We start from the raw sequence: 20,178 nt of genomic DNA on the forward strand, positions 1-20,178 counted from the left end.
TTCTTTTTACTTTTTGTAATGTGGTTATTAGAGAACATTACATTATACTCAGTTCAGATTAGGTTTCTATTGGCCCACTAAGGAGTTGAAGGGGCACTTTGTCCAGGGTTCATCTCCACTGGCCCCCACAATTTCATAGCCCTGCACTTGGAGTTCTGGTTCCAAGAAGCCTCGTGGGTTTCTGGTTTCTGCATACAACATCCATGGAGCTGCCAGGCTAAGGACATTTATCACCTTGGCTTGAGCCCCCTCCCTTGCCTCTGGTGTTTCCTCCCTTTCTCACTGTTAGTCCCTCATTATACTCTTTTGAATTTTTCCTGTAATCTTTTCTATCAAAATCAATGCTATGCTACTTGGCAATCGTGTTTTCTGTTTTTCATTATATCTTTATTCATCTTTATAAAGTTCATTTATTTTGAAAGAGTGCGCATGAGCGGGGGAGGGACAGAGAGAGAGGGAGAGAGCATCCCAAGCAGGCTCCATGATGTCAGCTCAGAGCCTGACACGGGGTTCGAACTTATGAACTATGAAATCATGACCTGGGGCCGAAATCAAGAGTTGGATGCTTAACCGACTGAGCCACCCAGGCGCCCCTTCTGTCTTTAAAAGGGCCACAAAAAACTATTCAAAAAAGAACCAGAGTTGTGAGCTGGATGGGACTGTAGGGAAAATTTTATAAATTATGAGACTTGACTTCAACGAGGCTTCACTTAAGGTCACCAGGGAGATCATCAGGGAGTCTAGACTCAAGTGCAGAGGTCAGTAAGGTGTGTAAAATAAGAAGTGATGTATAAGCTGCAGCCCCTGTGCTCTGGAGACCTTCAGTACAGGTGGACAGGCAGGTGTGAACAGATGAGGACATAATAATACAGGGACATAATAATACACTTGCTCCAGGACATGAGAAGGAGGGGACTTGCTGGGGATCCAAGGGTTGGGACTGGTGCACAAGGGGGTTCATAACAAGAGGGAGCTCAGGAGATGGAAGACATCTACTTAAAGAGACCGGTTTGGCTCTTTCCCAAGCCCTGTTGTGACCCAGGCCACAGGATTGTGCTTTGCCTAGACTTAGACAATTTTCTGAGGGAGTTCCATCATCTTTGTGTCCAAGGGTTTCTGAGGATATGAACCAAGGCTTTAAAATCCTTACTTTGTCAGTCTGATGGGACTTCTAAGTCTATGAAAAACCATGAAATAAACCCATTCACTCATTCATTCATTCTCCAAGGACACTTGGAGAACCTGCTATGTGTTGGACACTGTGAACACAGAGTTGACTGAGACATGGTCATGTGGTACCACAAGGGAGGTCGTCTGAGGACAAGGTGAGGGATGGAGAGAACCGGGGTCCTCAGTGGTTGTCTGAATGAGCCAGTCCTGCACTTTTCTCTGTGTCTGGATCTTCTTATTTTAAGGCATTGTTAGTCAAGGTTACTTGTTGCTTAAGCTGAAGCTGTCCTGATGGGACCAGTGTTTCTCTGGTGACATTTTTACCCCTGGCTGTGCCCCCAGGAGCCTTCTTCATCTCTCTTGTAGATCCCCATCGCTCTGAGGGAGATAAGCTATAAAAGGTACAGAATTAAGTGAGAAAGATGAAAAGACATGGTTTTCTGTGGGACATTCACTTTTCATTGATTTCTTTCCTACCTTCCAGCTCACCAGCATCCCCATTCCTCGTGTCCTTTTAATCCAGCTTAGACACTCCCACCTGTCATTGCAGAACCCTAAAACCCCACCTGGGTCAGTTTTACTGTCCACTGTCTTTGACACTCATGCTTTCCAATCTCAAGTAGACTCTTGGGACTGGTCAGCAGTTGTACTACTTGTCAACTCTCTTGTCAACTCATCCTCTCACATCCCACAAGGGCTACTTTTAAAACCCTTTATTTTTGCAAAATTCCATTTCACTCTTCAGCATCTCTGATATTGCTAGGAAAATTCAATTCCCACACCAAATCTACAAACCAATTAGTATTTTTACCCCCCCTTCCCCTTTCTATTCTTATAAACAAGGTGCTCCTTTTCTTTCTAAAGCCATCCATTCCTCTTTGCTTGGCTTTTACCCCTTGCACCAATTATCACTCATTTCTCACTTTTGTAAGCATTTTTAATTTTCTCCTATCTTAAGAAAAAAAAAAACCAAATCTCTCCTTCCTTGATCCCATGACCTATTATAGCTATCACCCTATTTTTTACCCTCCCCCCCACCCCCCCATACAACCAAACCTCTTGCAAGAGTTGTCTGCCCTTGTTGCAAGACTGTTGGGATTTTGAGCCAACTGCTTCGGTTGGGCTCCCCTCTTTCTTGGCCTGAGGCACTGACTAGGCCCAGGGGCAGGACATGATCGCTCGCACTCTCCTCCCTTCTGCCTTCACTGCTGCTCTTCACGGAGATGCAGATGTACAGCCCTCAGCTGGCCTCCACTGAGTGACTCACCATCCAGGGCACCCTGCTGGGCTCTGGCCTTTTCATCTTCTCTCTTACTGCCTTCAGTAATCTGGAAAATCTTGTCTTTGGCAAAGATTCCAAGCAAAGATCCTCCCTGAGATTCTTCTCTGCCTCCTGTTGGCTCTCTCTGCATCTAGCCTCATCCACTGAGTCTGCGTCACCACCTGCTTCCTCTTCTCCAGGGTTGGCCTGTGCTATGTCAACAAGATCTCCTCCACTGTGTATCAGGCAACAGCTCCAGGGCTCACACTGGCCAAGGTCACTAGGAAGGGCAAAAAGAGAAACTGTACTTGGATGTCCAATAAAGTTGATTCTTTGTTTAAAAAAAAAAAAGAGGGGCGCCTGGGTGGCGCAGTCGGTTAAGCGTCCGACTTCAGCCAGGTCACGATCTCGCGGTCCGTGAGTTTGAGCCCCGCGTCGGGCTCTGGGCTGATGGCTCGGAGCCTGGAGCCTGTTTCCGATTCTGTGTCTCCCTCTCTCTCTGCCCCTCCCCCGTTCATGCTCTGTCTCTCTCTGTCCCAAAAAAATAAAATAAAATAAAATAAAATAAAATAAAATAAAAGATTGTTGGGATTTTGACTGGGATTGCATTGAATCTATAGATCAATATGGGGGGAAATAATCTTTTCAATATTGTCATCAAACCACGAATGTGGTAAAACCTTTCCTTTGTTTTCATCTTTTTCTATTTTATACTTTACTGTGTGGAAGTCTTACTGTGTGGAACTTGTGTTGCATCCCAGAAATTTCATATTTCTTCTTGCTACCGGATATGGTATTTAAAATTTTTTATTTTCTGTTTCTTGCTTATATATAGAAATATAGATGAAACTTGTTTGTTGACCCTGTGGCAGCATTCTTGCCCAACTTACTTATAAATTGCAATGATATGCCTGTAGATGCCTTTGGATTTTTTCATGCACACAATTATATCATCTGCAAATAATATTTCTTGTTTTCCAGTCATTACTGACTTACATACTTGCTTAGTACCTCCAGTGCAATGGTGACTCAGAATAGTGATAGTGTGAAAACTTGACTCATGTTTTACTTTTTAAAATGGAAGTATAGTTGACATACAGTATTATATTAGTTTCAGGTGTATGACATAGTGATTCAACATTTATATACATTATGAAATGATCACCATAATATGTCTAGTTACCATCTATCATCACACATACTTATTACAATATTAATTGACTATGTTTTCTTTACATGCCCATGACTTATAACTGGACGTTTGTACCTCTTAACCCCCTTCACCTATTTTGCCCATCCCTCTACCACTTTCCCCTCTTGCAACCACTGGTGTGTTATCTATGTGACTCTGTTTCTGTTTTATTCATTTGTTTTGTTTTTTTTATATCCCCCATATAAGTGAAATCATATGGTGTTTGTCTTTCTCTGACTTATTTCACTTAGCATAATACCCTTCATGTCCATCCATGTTGTTGCAAATGGTAAAATTTTATTATTTTATGGCTGAGTAATGTGTGTGTATGTATGCATATGTGTATATGTGTGTGTGTATATATGTATATATATACATATATATGTGTATATACATATATATATATATAAAATCTTTGTGTGTGTATAGCAAATCTTCTTTATCCATCCGTCAGTGGACACTTAAGTTACTTCCATATCTTGGTTATTGTAAATAATGCTGTAATGAATATAGGGGTGCATATATATCTTTTCCAATTGGTGTTTTCACTTTGTTTTTTATTTTTATTTTTTTTAATGTTTACTTTGAGCGAGAGAGAGAGAGAGAGAGAGAGCACGTGAGCAAGTGGGGAAGGGTCAGAGAGAGAAGGAGAAAGAAGACCGAATCCCAAACATGTTCTATGCAATCAGCACAGAGCCTGAAGTGGGGCTCCATCTCACGAACCATGAGATCATGATCTGAGCCAAAATCAAGAGTCTGATGATGGACTGAGCCACCCTGGGGCCTCTTCACTTGGCATAAATACCCAGAAGTGGAATTGTGGTGGTGTCATATGAGAGTTCCATTTTTAATTTTTTGAGGAACAGCCATACTGTTTTCACAGTGGCTGTGCCAATTTACATTCCCACTGACAGAGCACAAAGTTTCCCTTTACTCCTCATCCTCACCAACACTGGATATTTCTTGTCTTTTTGATGATAGCCATACCGACCGTGTACCGTGATATATCATTGTGATTTTCTTTTGCATTTCTCTGATGATGAGTGATGTTGAGCATCCTTTCGTTATCTGTATGTCTCCTTTCGAAAATGTCTGTTCAGGCTCTCTGCCCAGTGTTTAAATTGTTTGTGGTTCTTTTGGTGCTGAGTTGTAGAAGTTCTTTATATAGTTTGCATATTAATTCCTTATTGAATGTATCATTTGCAAATATCTTCTTCCATTCAGTAGGCTGCATTTCATGTCGATGGTTTCCTTCATTGTACAAAAAGCTTTTTAGTTTGATCTAGTTCTATTTATTTATTTTTGCTTTTGCTCTTGCACGAGGAGATAGATCCAAAAAATTACTGCTAAGACTGACACCCAAGAGTTTACTGCCTATGTTTTCTTTGAGGAGTTTTATGGTTTCAGATCTTACATTCAGGTCTTTGGTCCATTTTGAGTTTATTTTTATATATGGTGTAAGAAAGTTGTCCTGTTTCATTCTTTTGCATGTACCTGTCCAGTTTTTCCAACACCATTTATTGAAGAGATGGTCTTTTCCCCATTGTATATGCTTGCCTCCTTTGTCATAGATAATTGACCATAGAAGTGTGGGTTTATTTCTGGGCTTTCTACTCTGTCCCATTGATCTATGTTTCTATTTTTGTGCCAGTATCATCCTATTTTGATTACTGTAGTTTGAGTGTAGTTTAAAATCAGGGTCCCTTGATACCTCCAGCTGTGGTGTTCTTTCTCAAGATTACTTTGGCTATTCAGAGTCTTTAGTGGTTCCATACAAATTTTAGGATTATTTGTTATAGTTCTTTGGAGAATGCTATTGGTATTTTGATAGGGATTTCATTGAATCTGTAGGTTGCTTTGGGTATATGGACATTTTAACAATACGAATTCTTCTACTCCATGAGCATGGAATATCTTTTCATTTATTTGTGTCATCTTCGCTTTCTTTCATCAATGTCTTCTAGTTTTTAGAGTAGTGGTGTTTAACCTCCTGGATTAAATTTATTCCTAGGTATTGTATTCTTTTTGATGTAATTGAAAATGGGATTATTTTTTAATTTTAATTATTTAAAAAATTTTTTTTCAACGTTTTTTTTTTTGGGACAGAGAGAGACAGAGCATGAACGGGGGAGGGGCAGAGAGAGAGGGAGACACCGAATCGGAAACAGGCTCCAGGCTCCGAGCCATCAGCCCAGAGTCTGACGCGGGGCTCGAACTCAGGGACCGCGAGATCGTGACCTGGCTGAAGTCGGACGCTTAACCGACTGCGCCACCCAGGCGCCCCTAATTATTTTAATTTTAATTGTTTTTTTAAATTTCTCTGTTATTGTGTAACGATAATAGTAATTGTTGTATATAGAAACACAACAGATTTTTCTTTTTTTTTACTGAAGTGTAGTTGATACACAAGATTACATTGGTTTCGGATGTACAACATAGTGGGTCAGCAAGTCTACACATTATGCTATGCTCACCACAAGTGCAGCTGCCATCTGTCCCCACATAATGGTATTACAGTACCTTAACTATATTCCCTATGCTGTATGTTATTCCATAACTGGAAGCCTGTATCTCCCACACCTATTTACTCATTTTGCCCATACCTGCACCCCCCGCCCCCTCTTTCTGGCAACTATCATTTGTTCTAGGTCTATTTCTGCTTTTGTTTGTTTTGCCTTTTAGATTCTACATATAACTGAGATCATATGATACTTACCTTACTCTGTCTGACTTATGTCACTTAGCATAATACCCTTGACGTTCATCCATGTTGTTGCAATGGCAAGATCTCACCCTTTTTCTTTTAATGGTTGAATAATACTCCATTATAGAATATCTGTATATATGTACACACACACACACACACACACACACACACCCTAAATCTTCATCCATTCATCTATTGAAGGATACTTGGACAGCTTCCATATCTTGATTATTGTAAATAATGTTGCAATAAACATGGGGGTGTATATATTTTTTAAATTAGTTTTGGTTTTCTTTGGATAAATCCCTAGTAGTGGCATTACTGAATCATATGCTATTTCTGTTTTGTATTTTTGAGGAAACTCCATACTGTTTCCCACATCAATTTACGCTCCCACCAACAGTGCATGCACAAGGGTTCCTTTTTCTCTACATCCTTACCAACAACTTGTTCTTTCTTGTCTTTTTGATTCTAGCTATTCTAACAGGTGTAAAGTGATATCTCTTTATGGTTTTGACTTGCATTTACCTGATGAGTGACAGTGAGCATCTTTTCATGTATCTGTTGGCCATCTGTATGTCTTCTTTGGAAAAATGTCTGTTAAATTCCTCTGCCTATTTTTTAATTGGATTATTATTATTATTATTATTATTATTATTATTTGTGTGTGTGTGTGTGTGTGTCTATGTGCGTGTTGAGTTGTATAAATTCTTCATATATTTTGGATATCAACCTTTTATTGGATATATCGTTTGCAATATCTTCTCTCATTCAGTAGGTTCCCTTTTCATTTTGTTGACATTCTCCTTTGCTGTGCAAAAGCTTTTATTTTGGTGTAGTCTCAGTATTTATTTTTGCTTTTGTTTGCCTCACCTGAGAAGATGTAGCCATAAATAAGTTGCGAAGGCTGATATTAAAGTGATTGCTACCTATGTTTTCTTCTAGGAATATTGTGGTTTCACGTCTTACGTTTAGGTCTTTTATCCATTCCAAGTTGACTTTTGTGTATGGTATAAGAAAGTATCCCACTTTCATTCTTTTGCATGTAGCTTACCAGTTTTTCCAAAGCCATTTGTTGAAGAACTGTCTTTTGCCCATTATATATTCTTGCCTCCTTTGTCCTAGATTAATTGACCATATAAGCTTGGATTTATTTCCAGGCTTTTTATTCTGTTCTAATGATTTAGGTATCTATTTTTGTGTTAGTAACATACTGTTTTGATATTATAGCTTTGTAGTATATCCTGAAATTTACAATTGTGATACCTTGAGCTTGTTCTTTCTCAAGATAGCTTTGGTTATTCAGGGTCTTTTTGTGGTTCCATACAAATTTTAGTATTGTTTGTTCTCATCCTGTGTTTTGTATTTTTATAGGCATGACTTTGCTTTGGGCACTATGGACATTTTAGCAACAGTAATTCTTCTAATCAATGAACATAGAATATCTTTTCATTCATTTGTGTTGTCTTCAATTTCTTTTATCAGTGTTTAGAGTTATAGTTTTCAGAGTATAGGTCTCTCACCCCCTTGGTTAAGTTTACTGATAGATATTTTATTCTTTTTGGTTCATTTGTAAATTGAATTGTTTCTCATTTTCTCTTCTGATAGTTTGTTAATAGTATATAGAAACACAACAGATTTCTGTATATTCACTGTGTATCTGGCAACTTGACTGAATTCATTTATTACTTCTAATAGTGTTTTTTTGGTGGAGTCTTTAGCGTTTTCTATGTATAGTACTATTATGTTATCTATCAATAGTGACAGTTTAGTTTCTTCATTGCCAATTTGGATGCTTTTTCTTTTTGTTCTCTGATTACTGTGGCTAGGACTTCCACGACTGTGTTGAATAAAAGTGGTGAGAGTAGACATCCTTGTCTTGTTCCTGATCTTAAAGGAAAAGCTCTCAGTTTTTCGCCATTGAGCATGGTGTTAGCTGTGGGTTTGTCATATAAAGCATTTATTATGTTCCTTTTATTTTCAACCATTTTGTTGAGAGTTTTTATCATGAGTGGATGTTGAATTTTGTCATGTGCTTTTTCTGCATCTATTGAGATGATCATAAGATTTTTATCCTTTATTTTTTAATGTGGTTTGATTTTTGGATATTGAAACATCTTTGCATCCCTGGAATAAATCCCACTTGATCATGGTGAGTGATTTTTTAATGTACTGTTGAATTTGGCTTGGTGATAGTTGGTTGAGGGTTTTTGCATCTATGTTCATCAGGGATACTGACCTGTATTTCTCTTCTTTTCTTTTTTCTTCTTTTCTCTTCTTTCCTTTTCTTTCTTTCTTTCTTTCTTTCTTTCTTTCTTTCTTTCTTTCTTTCTTTCTTTCTTTCTTTTCTTCTTTCCTTCTTTCCTTCTTTCTTTCTTTCTTGTAGTATCTTTGTCTGGTTTTGGTATCCAGGGTAATGCTGGCCTCATAGAATGAGCTTGTAAGCATTCCTTTCTTTTCAGCGTTTTGGTGTAGTTTGAGAAGGATAGGTGTTAATGCCTCTATAAATCTTTGATAGAATTCACCTGCAAAGCCATCTGGTCCTAAACTTTTGTTTGTTGGGAATTTTTTGATTACTGATTCAATTTTGTTAAAATAATTGGTCTGTTCAGATTTTCTATGTCTTCCTCATTAATTTTTGGAAGATTGGATGTTTCTAGGAATTTATTAATTTCTTCTTCGAGGTTGTCCAATTTTTTGACATATAATTGTTCATAGTAGTCTCTTACAATCCTTTGTATTTCTGTGGAGTCAGTTGTTACTTCTACTCTTTCATTTCTGATTTTATTTATTTGGGTCCTCTTTTTTTCTTTAAGTCTGGATATAGGTCTATAAATTTTGTTTATCTTTTCAAAGAACCAGCTTTTGGTTTTATTGATCTTTTGTTTTTTTAGTCTTTGTCATTTACTTCTGCTCTGAACCTTACTATTTTCTTCCTTCTAATCTTGGGCTTTGTTCTTTACTAGTTCCTTTAAGTGTAAGGTTAGATTGTTTATTCGAACTTTTTCTTGTTTCTTGAGGTAGGTCTGTATTGGTATAAATTTCCCTCTTGGAATTGTTTCTGCTGTGTTCCAAAGATTTTGGACTGTTGTGCTTTTATTTTCATTTTCATTTCATTTATTTCATTTTTTGATTTCATTGACCCATTGGTTGTTTAGTAGCATGTTGTTTAGCCTCCATGTGTTTCCAGTTTTTTCTTGTGATTGATTTCTAGTTTCATATCATTGTGGTTGGAAAAGATACATGATATGATTTTAGTCTTCTTAAATTTATTGAGACTTGTTTTGTAGCCTACCTTGTGATCTACCCTGGAGAATGTTCTATGTGCAGTTGGAAAGAATGTGCATTCTGTTCATGGATGGAATGTTCTATATTTACTTTTTGAGTCCATTTTGTCTAATGTGTCATTTAAAAACACTGTGTCTGTATTGATTTTATGACTGGATGATCCATCTATTGATGTAAGTAAAGTGTTAAAGTTTCATTATTATTGTATTACTGTCAATTTCTCCTTTGATGTCTCTTAATATTTGCTTTGCATATTTAGGTGTTTCAGTGTTGGGTGCATAGATATTTACAGTTGTTAATTCCTCTAATTGGATTGGTCCCTTTATCATTGTGTAGTGCCTTTCTTTGATTCTTATTTCAGTCTTTGTTTTAAAGTCTATTTTGGAGTGTGAAACCTTCAGAGGAGAATCTCTCTCCAGTGCTTTGGAAGAAGGTGAAGAAAAAGGATACTTCTTTGAAAATGGCAATGGTATCAGAATTCCTCAAACAGGCCTGGTTTATTGAAAATGAAGAGCAGGAATACGTTAAAACTGTGAAAAGCTCCAAAGGCGGTCCTGGGTCAGCAGTGAGCCCCTATCCTAGCTTCAATCCATCCTCGGATGTTGCCGCCTTGCATAAAGCGGTAACAGTCAAAGGTGTGGATGAAGCAACCATCATTGACATTCTGACTAAGAGAAACAATGCGCAACGTCAGCAGATCAAAGCAGCGTATCTCCAGGAGAAAGGAAAGCCCTTGGATGAAGCTCTGAAGAAAGCCCTTTCTGGTCACCTCGAGGAAGTTGTTTTGGCTCTGTTAAAAACTCCAGCCCAGTTTGATGCTGAAGAGCTTCGTGCTGCCATGAAGGGCCTTGGGACTGATGAAGATACTCTGGATGAAATTTTGGTATCAAGAACTAACAAAGAAATCAGAGAGATTAACAGAGTCTATAGAGAAGAACTGAAGAGAGATCTGGCTAAAGATATCACCTCAGACACATCTGGAGATTATCGGAATGCTTTGCTTTCTCTCGCTAAGGGTGACCGATCTGAGGATTTTGGCTTGAACGACGACTTGGCTGATACGGACGCCAGGGCTTTATATGAAGCAGGAGAAAGGAGAAAAGGGACAGATGTGAATGTGTTCATTACCATTCTCACCACCAGAGCATATCCCCATCTTCGCCAAGTGTTTCAGAAGTACGCCAAGTACAGTAAGCACGACATGAACAAAGTTCTGGACCTGGAAATGAAAGGGGACATCGAGAAATGCCTCACAGCTATTGTGAAGTGTGCCACAAGCAAACCGATGTTCTTTGCTGAGAAGCTTCATCATGCCATGAAGGGTGCTGGGACTCTTCATAAGGCACTGATCAGAATTATGGTCTCCCGTTCTGAAATCGACATGAATGATATCAAAGCATGCTATCAGAAGTTGTACGGTGTCTCCCTCTGCCAAGCCATCCTGGATGAAACCAAGGGAGATTATGAAAAAATCCTGGTGGCTCTCTGCGGAGACTAACATTCCTTTGATGACCACAAGCTTCTTGATCAGAAGACTTTTTAATCATATCTTTTCATTCCATATCATACACTTATATAGTAAAGTTTTCTCAGCAGGATTATAGTCTAGCTAAATGCTTTTTGAAAAATATAGCCTATAAATCATTTTTGTATCACAACTCCATATGATAGAGAGTAGCTTTTTTATTTATTTATTTATTTTTTTTAATGTTTTTTTTTTATTTTTTTATTTTTTTTATTTTTGGGACAGAGAGAGACAGAGCATGAACGGGGGAGGGGCAGAGAGAGAGGGAGACACAGAATCGGAAACAGGCTCCAGGCTCCGAGCCATCAGCCCAGAGCCTGACGCGGGGCTCGAACTCACGGACCGCGAGATCGTGACCTGGCTGAAGTCGGACGCTTAACCGACTGCGCCACCCAGGCGCCCCGAGAGTAGCTTTTTTAAACTATACTTATCCCAAACTATAAAACCTCATAAACAGGTTGTTCTAGTAACATTACCTGAGAAAGATGTTTGTGCAGCAGAAAATAAAATGATTCTTCTATTTTATCTTCTAGGGACTTTTAGAAGTCATTGGTTCTTCTATTCTGATTCTGTGTGTGTGTGTGTGTGTGTGTGTGTGTGTGTGTGTGATGCAGTGGTTTTATTTGGTACCAAGGGAAAGGAGCTTGAATCCTAAATTATAATCATTTAATGAAATAGATTTTGCATATCAAACTTAAGAAAATAGTCAGAGTTGGAAAATGGACTCCTTACATTTTATCATCTGGGTACAGAAAATGGAGAGCATGTCTGTATAATAATGGATTTATTGCATCGGTATTGTAACAATTGAACATTCTGCTGTGTTTCACGAACCAGTGTGAAGATGAACCAGGAGCAGCAATTAAAATGTGTCTATTAAAATGAAAAAAAAAAATAAAGTCTATTTTGTCTGATATAAGTATTGCTAAGCCGGCTTTTTTCCCCCCTACTTCCATTTGCATGGGATATCTTTTTCCATCCTTTCATTTTACACTCTGCTTGTGCCTTTAAGTCAGAAATGAATGTCTTGCAGGCAGCATACAGATGAGTCTTGTTTTTTTTTCCGTCCATTCTGCCATCCTATGTCTTGTGACTAGAACATTCAGATCATTTACATTTAAAGTAATTATCAATAGGTATGTACTTATTGCCATTTTGTCATCTGTTTTCTGGTTGTTTTTGTAGTTCTATTTCTTCTCTTGCTCTTTTCCCTTGTGATTTGGTGGTATGCTTGGCTCTCCTTTTGTGTGTGCGTGTGTATGTGTGTATCTGTTATAGGTTTTGTGTTTGTGGTTACCATGAGATCATATATAATATCCTAAGTACATAGCGGTTTATATTAAGTTGATGGTCATTCTAAAAGAACCTTTTTATTCTCTGCCTCCACATTAAAATTTTTTAAATATTTATTTATTTTTGAGAGAGAGAGAGAGAGAGAGAGAGAGAGAGAGAGAGAGAGAATATGTGAGCAGGAGAGGGGCAGAGAGAGAGGGAGACACAGAATCCGAAGCAGGCTCTAGGCTCTGAGCTGTCAGCACAGAGCCTGACGCAGGGTCTTATAAGACCAATGCAGTGGTGATGAACTCCTTTAACTTTTGTTTGCCTTGCAAACTCTTTACCTCTCCTTTATTCTGTCAGGGTTTTTTTGTTTTGTTTTGTTTTTTGTTTTTTTGTTTTTGTTTTTTTGTTGTTTGTTTGTTTGTTTTGGAGGAAGAGGGAGAGTGTGTGAGCAGGGAAGGGCAGAGAGAAAATGTGGAGCCTGACTCAGGGCTCCATCTCAGGACTGGGATCATGACCTGAGCCAAAATCAAGTCAGATGCTTAACTGACTGAGCTACCCAGGCACCCCTCTCCTTCATTCTGAATGATAATCTTGCTGCATAGAGTATTCTTGGTTGTGGAGTTTTTTCCTTTCTGCACTTGGAATATATCATGCCACTTCTGTATGGCCTGAAAAATTTCTGCTGAAAAAATTAGCTGATAATCATATGGGGTTTCCTTTCTACCTATTTGCTTATCTCTTGCTGCATCTCTCTTTAGCTTTCTTGAGAAAAAAAAATTTTAATGTTACTTATTTTTGAGAGAGAAAGAGACAGACTGCAAGTGGGGGAGAGACAGAGAGAGAGGAAGACACAAAATCTGAAGCAGGCTCCAGGTTCTGAGGTGTCAGGACAGAGCCCGACACGGGGGCTCAAACCCATGAACTATGAGATCATGACCTGAGCCAAAGTGGGATGCTTCACCTACTGAACTACCGAGGTGCCCCTCTCTTTATCCTTAGTCTTTGGCATTTTAATTATCGTATGTTGTGGTGTGGAACTCTTTGGGTTCATCTTGTTTGGAACTCTCTGTGCTTCCTGAACCTGGATATCTGTTTCCTTCCCCAGGATAGGGACATTTTCAGCTATTATTTCTCTAAGATTTCTGTCCCTTTTTCTTTTCTCTTTCTGGGACCCCTATAATGTGAATGTTCTCTTGATGTTTTCCAAGAAATCCCTTAACCTATCCCCAGTTTTTCTTTTAGAAATTCTTTTTTTCTTTTTGATGTTCTGTGTGGGTGCTTTCCATTATCCTATGTTCCATATCACTCCATTCCTCTGCATCTGCTAATCTATTGTCAATTCTCTCTAGTGTATTTTTGTTTCATTGATTGTATTCTTCAACTCTGATTTTATTCTTTTTTAAGATTTTCTGTCTCTTTGTTAAAATTCCCATTGAGTTCTTCCACTCTTCTGTTCAGTACAGTGAGCATCTTTATGGTCATTACTTTAAACTCTTTGTCAGGCACATTGCATATCTCCATTTCATGTAGTTCTTTTTCTGAGGTTTTGTCATGTTCTTTCATTTGAAACGTATTCCAATGTCTCCTCATTTTACTTGACTTTCTGTATTTGTTTCTATGAATTAGGCAGTGTTGCTACTTCTCCTAAACTTGGAAGAATAGTCTTGTGTATGGTTGTCCCCGGTAGACTGTGTATGCCCAGTGACTTTGGCTGACTGGCTGGCTTGAGCTATGGCTGGTGTAGGCTGGGGGTCCTGGGGCACTCTGTGCTGGGGATGCCCTGGTGGGTGGTTGGAGCTGAAATGGGCATAAGCCAGGGCACTCCTGGGGCTCTCCATGCAGAGTGCTCTGGCAGGACAGCTGAAGCTGAAGTAGGTACCAACCAGGGAGCCCCAAGGCTCTCTGTGCAGAGGGTGTCCTGGAAGGACAGCTAAAACTCAAGTGGGTGTGGGTTGGGTAGTGTCTGGGCTGTTCACACAGAGGGTGCCCTGGCAGGATAGCTGAGCCCAAAGTGGGTGCAAGCCAGGGTATCTTGGGGCTCTCTGCATAGGGGGCACCCTAGCAGGGCAGCTGGAAGTGGGGCATAGAACTCAGGCATAGAACAAGGGAGAATCTGTGTAGAGGGTGTCCTGGTTGGCAGCTGGGGCTGAGGTGGGGTATAGGTTCTAGGGGTCCTAGGGTGCTGCATATAGGAGGCACCCTGGTAGGATAGCTGTAGCTGAAGTGGGCATGGGATGGGGTGGTCCCACGGTTCTCTTTCTGTAGGGTACCCTTGAAGGATGACTGAAGCTGAAGTGGGTGCAAGCTGAATGGTCCTGGGGTGTTTAGGCACAGGGAGCACCCTGGTGGGGTGTGGGCCAGGGGTCCCAGGGTTCTCAGTGCAGGGTTGCCCTGGTGGGGTGGTGGGAGCCAAGGTAGTGTGTAGGTCAGTGGGTTCCTGGGTGCTCCACATAAGGGGTACCCTGGTGGGATGGCTGAAACCAAGGCAGGCATGGGCCAAGTGTTCCTGTGGCCCTCTACGCAGGGGGTAGCCGGGTGCTGTGGCTGGAACTGAAGCAGGCATGAGCCAGGAGATCCTGGCGTTCCCTGCACCTGTTATGCCCCAGTAAGCCTTCTAGAGCCAAAGTGATGCAAGCCTGGAGTGTTCTGGTGTGTTTTGCACCTGTGTCACCTTGGCGAGCTGGCCAAAGCTATAGTGAATGCTGACCAGGGGTGTCCCATATGTGCCACACTGGGCCACCTTGGTGGCATCATGGGGGCTGGTGTGGGCTGGAGCCCTGAGGCTCATGAAGGTGGCAAGCCAGTGATGGGCATCGAGACCATGTTCCCGGCTGTTCTGTCAGGTTGGAGAGGGAACATGACAATGCTGCTGGCCAGTCCCTCCGATGTGGAGAGAGTTCCAACAGCTCCCCCACCTTTAGGCAGGGTTCTAAGGCTGGTTTCTTCCTATTCTAGTTGCCCTTTTAAACTGCAGCTTTTTTTTTTTTTTTTCCTGTGCCCCAGGGCAGATGAATCTGCTCACAGTCCCTCAGTATTATCCCTCCCCACTGCAATTCTCAGCATTGGGGGTCCCTACCCTTCATTACTGTGTGTCTGTCTCTCTATCTTTTGTTGTGAAGAAGCTGTTCAGTCACCCCCCAGTTCTTCCTCAGGAGGAATTGGTCTATAAGTAGATTTAGATTTGGTGTTTTCATGGAGGAGCTGAGTTCAGGGTCAGCCTGTGATGCCATCTTGGGTCAGAATTCCTTTCGTTATTAATGATCTTAAGTAATTCAATTATGATATTGTTTGGTGTGGTGTTCTTGTTTCTTTTTCCTGGGATTTGTTGAGCTCTGGACTTACGGTTTGCATCATTTTTGGAAAATTTGGCCATTATTTCTTCAAACAGTACTTCGGTCTTCACTTCTCCAATTACATGTATTTTGTTCACTCAGTTCATGGATGCTCTTTTTCATTTCGATTTTTTTTCTCTAATTTTCTTAATTTTTGATACTTTCTATTTCTATGTCTTTGAGTTCACACATCTTTTCTTTGGCATGGTCTGATTTCTTTCATGAATCTTATCTAGTGTCTATTTCAGACTTTGAAGTTTTCATTTTTAGAGTTGGATTTGGTTCTCCTTTACATTTTCAATGTAAAGTATGACATGAGTTATACTTGCTTTTTTTCTTTGCATGCCTGGTAACTTTTATTGGATGCCAGACATTAAGAATTTTACCTCTTTGGGTGCTAGGTATACTGCATTGCTCTAACTATTCTTGAATTTTGTTCTGGGATGCTGCAATTTAGAGAAAGTCTGATACTGTGTGCTTGCTTTAAGTTAGCTGAGAGCATCATACCCTTTAGTCTAAGGCTACATTTCTCCACACTACTGAAGCGATGCTCTTCTGAGTCCTCCGTCTGATATATCATGAATCACAAGGCTTTCTGTTTTGCCTTATGGGAATGCAAACTTCTCCAAGTCCTGTGTGAGTTCCATTGATGGTTTTTCTCTTTTTGAGTGGTCCTTTTCCCAGCTTCAGGTTACTTTCTCAACTGAATGCCTTAATTCTTAGCTGAAGTCTCAAGGTGGTTGGGGGGGGGGGAACTGTCTGCAGGTTTTTAGATTTCTCCCTCTCCCATCTCTTTTTAAAAAAAATTTTTTTAAATGTTTATTTATTTTTGAGACAGAGAGAGACAGAGCATGAACAGGGGAGGGTCAGAGAGAGGGAGACACAGAATCTGAAACAGGCTCCAGGCTCTGAGCTGTCAGCACAGAGCCTGACGCGGGGCTCAAACTCACGGACCGTGAGGTCATGACCTGAGCCGAAGTCAGACGCTTAGCCGACTGAGCCACCCAGGCGCCCCCCCCCCTCCCATCTCTTGTGCAGCTCTCTCCCTTCTGCTACCACCCCCCTGCAAACTCTAGCTTCCAGGGGCTCCGTAGACTCCCATCTCTGTCTCCTCAACTCAGAGACTGTCAGGCTCTGCCTGGGTCCCCCACCCTGCACTGTGCCCTGGAAGTGCTCTCCAGTAAGCTTGGGCAATAATAGGGCTCACCTCGTTTTGTTTCCCATCTCTTAGGGATCCCTGTTATGCATTGCCTGATACCTGAAAACTATTGTTTCCTTTCTTCCTCCCAGTTTTTTTCTTTTTTCTTTTCTTTTATTATTTTATTTAATTTTTTTTAATATGAAATGTGTTGTCAAATTGGTTTCCATACAACACCCAGTGCTCTTCCCAAAAGGTGCCCTCCTCAATACCCATCACCCACCCCCCATAAACCCTCAGTTTGTTCTCAGTTTTTAGGAGTCTCTTATGTTTTGGCTTCCTCCCTCTCTAACCATTTTTTTTCCTTCCCCTCCCCCATGGTCTTCTGTTAAGTTTCTCAGGATCCACATAGGAGTGAAAACATATGGAATCTGTCCTTCTCTGTATGACTTATTTCACTTAGCATAACACTCTCCAGTTCCATCCATGTTGCTACAAAAGGCCATATTGATCACCAGGGTTGATTCGGCTGATCTGGCTGGCTAGGCAGGTGCCCCCTTCCTCCATTACCACTCCATGTGTGTCCCTCTGGAAGCTGCGCACTCGGTCGAAGAGGACAACCTTCCCCAATAGAGGAAGACCATTCTTTGGTCAAGGGTATACGAGTAGCTGCCCTCCCCTGCTAGAACCTCCAAACAAGCTCTCCCAGTTTTTTTTTCTATTGTTGAAGCTGGGAGGATAAACCTAGTGTGTATTAATCTGGGCCAGAAACAGAAGCTCATGTAGATGTTAAGGCCTCCACACACGAACCACTGTCTTTTGAACTCAGTGGATATTTCCATTCTGCTTCCTCAAATTAATTGTCCCAAATTTAGCCCATACTGGAAACACCGCAGTTTGAGCTAAAGCCGATGTTTAAATTTTCCTTGCTTTTAAAGTTGTGCGTACAGTAGATGCACACTGGACTTCCTAAATTAATCCTAAAAGATTAATTCAGTGCTGATTGCTTGCCTGCCATGCAGTAGGCCCTATTCTCAGTACTGGGAGGACAACAAGAACAAGTCATATGAGAATTTTTGCCCTTCTGGACCTTACCTTGCAGTGAAAGATGGATAGATTGGACCATGTAATAGCTAGCGTTTATTGAGTGATTGCTATGTGCCAGGAGTTATCTAGGTTCTTTAGACATATAAATTTATTCTATCCTTACAACAACCCTCTGCGGTAGGTATTATTATGCCCATTTTATAAAGAAAAAGATCCATTATGTGCCCAGAATGGCCAAGTTAATAGGGGATAGAGCTGACAGCAAATTCTCGCTGTCGGTTTCAGAGTCTGGCTAAGCACCGTGGTATGCTGCCTCTCGGTATATGGTAACTTGGGTGATTTCTGGGGTCGACTCACCTCAGTTATAATTTTTGAGCTCAGACCTCCATTAACACACAGCTTTGCCAAATCAAGGTCAATTGATCCAAATTATGCAAAACTCAGACCTCAGACCATTCTCTAATTGTTTTCTATTTTCTTGCTAGTAAATATGATGTTACCTTGAGAAGATGTCTTGTCCCAGAGTCAATTAAGAGCTGCTCGGAATGTTGAGGTCTGATCTCTTCTTACCTTTATCATCTCTACAGGCAGTCCTAACTGGTGCCATCTTGTCCCTTTTTAGAAAGGTAACTCTGCACCCCCTTAAAGTGTCAGGTGAGCCGAGTAGGCATTGCTTCTAAAACAAATGTGTTTTTGTGCAACAAATGATAAGCTAGGGCTTTTCTTGGTCCGGTGTTTTACAAGAGATGCAGGCAGGCTCCAGACTCGGCTCTTCCACTTGAGATCACCGTTGCCAAACCTTGGGACAAGTCAGGTCAAGAGTATTAAAAGTGGGGCTTTAGCATTCGATTCTGGACAGGAATCAGTTATGATGTTATGATGTTAGACGAAGAAAGATACCATTTGAGTTATTTAATTGACACCTTTAAAACTATGAGTCCTGTCCTGTGTTATCTTTTATTTTCCTTGGTCTACCTGATTTGGACCACAAACTTCTTGGGAGACAGATCTGATCAATGTTCAGTTATGGAGAATTCCAGGAAAGGATACCTTACATATTGTCTGCCATGTACGTTACGATAACTGGTTCATTCTTGTTGGTTTATACTGGCTGTTTAAAAATCCTAAATCTAAAGACCTACAAATAATTAAATATTGTTTTATTATAAATTATATATAAATCACGTAGTTTCAAATCCAATTAAAATAAAAAATACTAAAGATAGTAAAACTATTTGGGGCACTATTGTCGACCTAATGCAATGTGTCAGTCTGATGATTTATTTTATGAAATGTCAAAAATAACTTTTGGGCCCAGAAAGTTACTCTAAATCTGTAACTTTTGTTTGAGAGCCATAATTTTAATGGCTGTATATGACTTAGAACAGCTTTTGGCAAATAACCACAAGTCTCTCCCTTCCCAAGTGTGGATATTTTTGCCTGGATTTAAAGGAAATATCAATATTTGGCTGGGGAGTAAGGTTTGGTCTATTTATTATTTGCACGGTGAGCATATTTTTAAAAACTTAGGTTTTCAATCAGGAGCATGAGGACTCTTGGGTTTGTTCCTTCCTGCCCTCTCTGGGGTGTTCACTCTTGTGCTTAGAGGAGAGAACTTGGAGAAATTAGCCGCCCAAATGTGTGATTTCTTGGTCTGCTAGGGCTGGGCACAAAACAGGTGCTTCCAGGACACTCACGGGTTGCCCAGGGTGTTTGCAAGGGCATGGGAAGGGACCCACCCTGTCTAGACATTTCGGTAGCTCATTTCCCAGTGTTCAGCTGGGAACCTGGGCCATTCTAGATCTTTCCAGTTCTCTGCGACAGACAGATGCTGGCTGTTGATGACATGTGGGGCTGACTCTTACCCCTAAAACTTGGAGGTGAAGGAAACAAGGACACAGGCAGTGCTGTACAGCCTACAGAGCCCTGAGAGGGAGGAGCGAGGGGCATGCGCTCTGGGGTATGTCCAGGAATAGATGGAGAGTTAGCCTCTTCCAATCCTTGCGTGGAGTCTGTGTGATGTAGGGACAAGAGCTCTACCTGCACACGGAACCCTTGGATTCTGTCCCTTGCTTGCCATTGGACAAGTAGTTTTCTCAGCTGTAAACAAGAAGGTCAGGCTAATGAGTGATCTGTAAGGTCCTTTGAGGACACACATTCTATGTTCTATGATCCCCACTTCTCTGGGTTTTTTCTTTCTTTCCCGCCCCCACTTTGGGGGCCAAACGTTAGTGCTG

The 20,178-nt window shown here is 40.7% G+C and overlaps 1 protein-coding gene and 1 pseudogene across 1 annotated transcript; both read left to right on the forward strand.

The window, feature by feature from the left end:
- Positions 1-2,351: 2,351 nt before the first annotated feature.
- On the forward strand, positions 2,352-5,202 carry LOC131486329 (keratinocyte-associated protein 2-like; annotated as a pseudogene).
- Positions 5,203-10,005: 4,803 nt separating this feature from the next.
- Positions 10,006-11,311, forward strand: LOC131485145 (annexin A1-like). The gene has a single exon (XM_058684216.1). It carries the CDS (start codon positions 10,079-10,081, stop codon positions 11,114-11,116), a length of 1,038 nt encoding a protein of 345 aa, XP_058540199.1. The 5' UTR covers positions 10,006-10,078; the 3' UTR covers positions 11,117-11,311.
- Positions 11,312-20,178: the final 8,867 nt, after the last annotated feature.

The sequence above is a fragment of the Neofelis nebulosa genome, chromosome 9 (assembly GCF_028018385.1).
Source record: "Neofelis nebulosa isolate mNeoNeb1 chromosome 9, mNeoNeb1.pri, whole genome shotgun sequence".
In the NCBI taxonomy this organism is placed as follows: domain Eukaryota; kingdom Metazoa; phylum Chordata; class Mammalia; order Carnivora; family Felidae; genus Neofelis; species Neofelis nebulosa.

Bases quoted from the DNA above. Each gene is read 5' to 3' on its own strand.
- LOC131485145 (XM_058684216.1), top strand. From the start codon at position 10,079: ATGGCAATGGTATCAGAATTCCTCAAACAGGCCTGGTTTATTGAAAAT.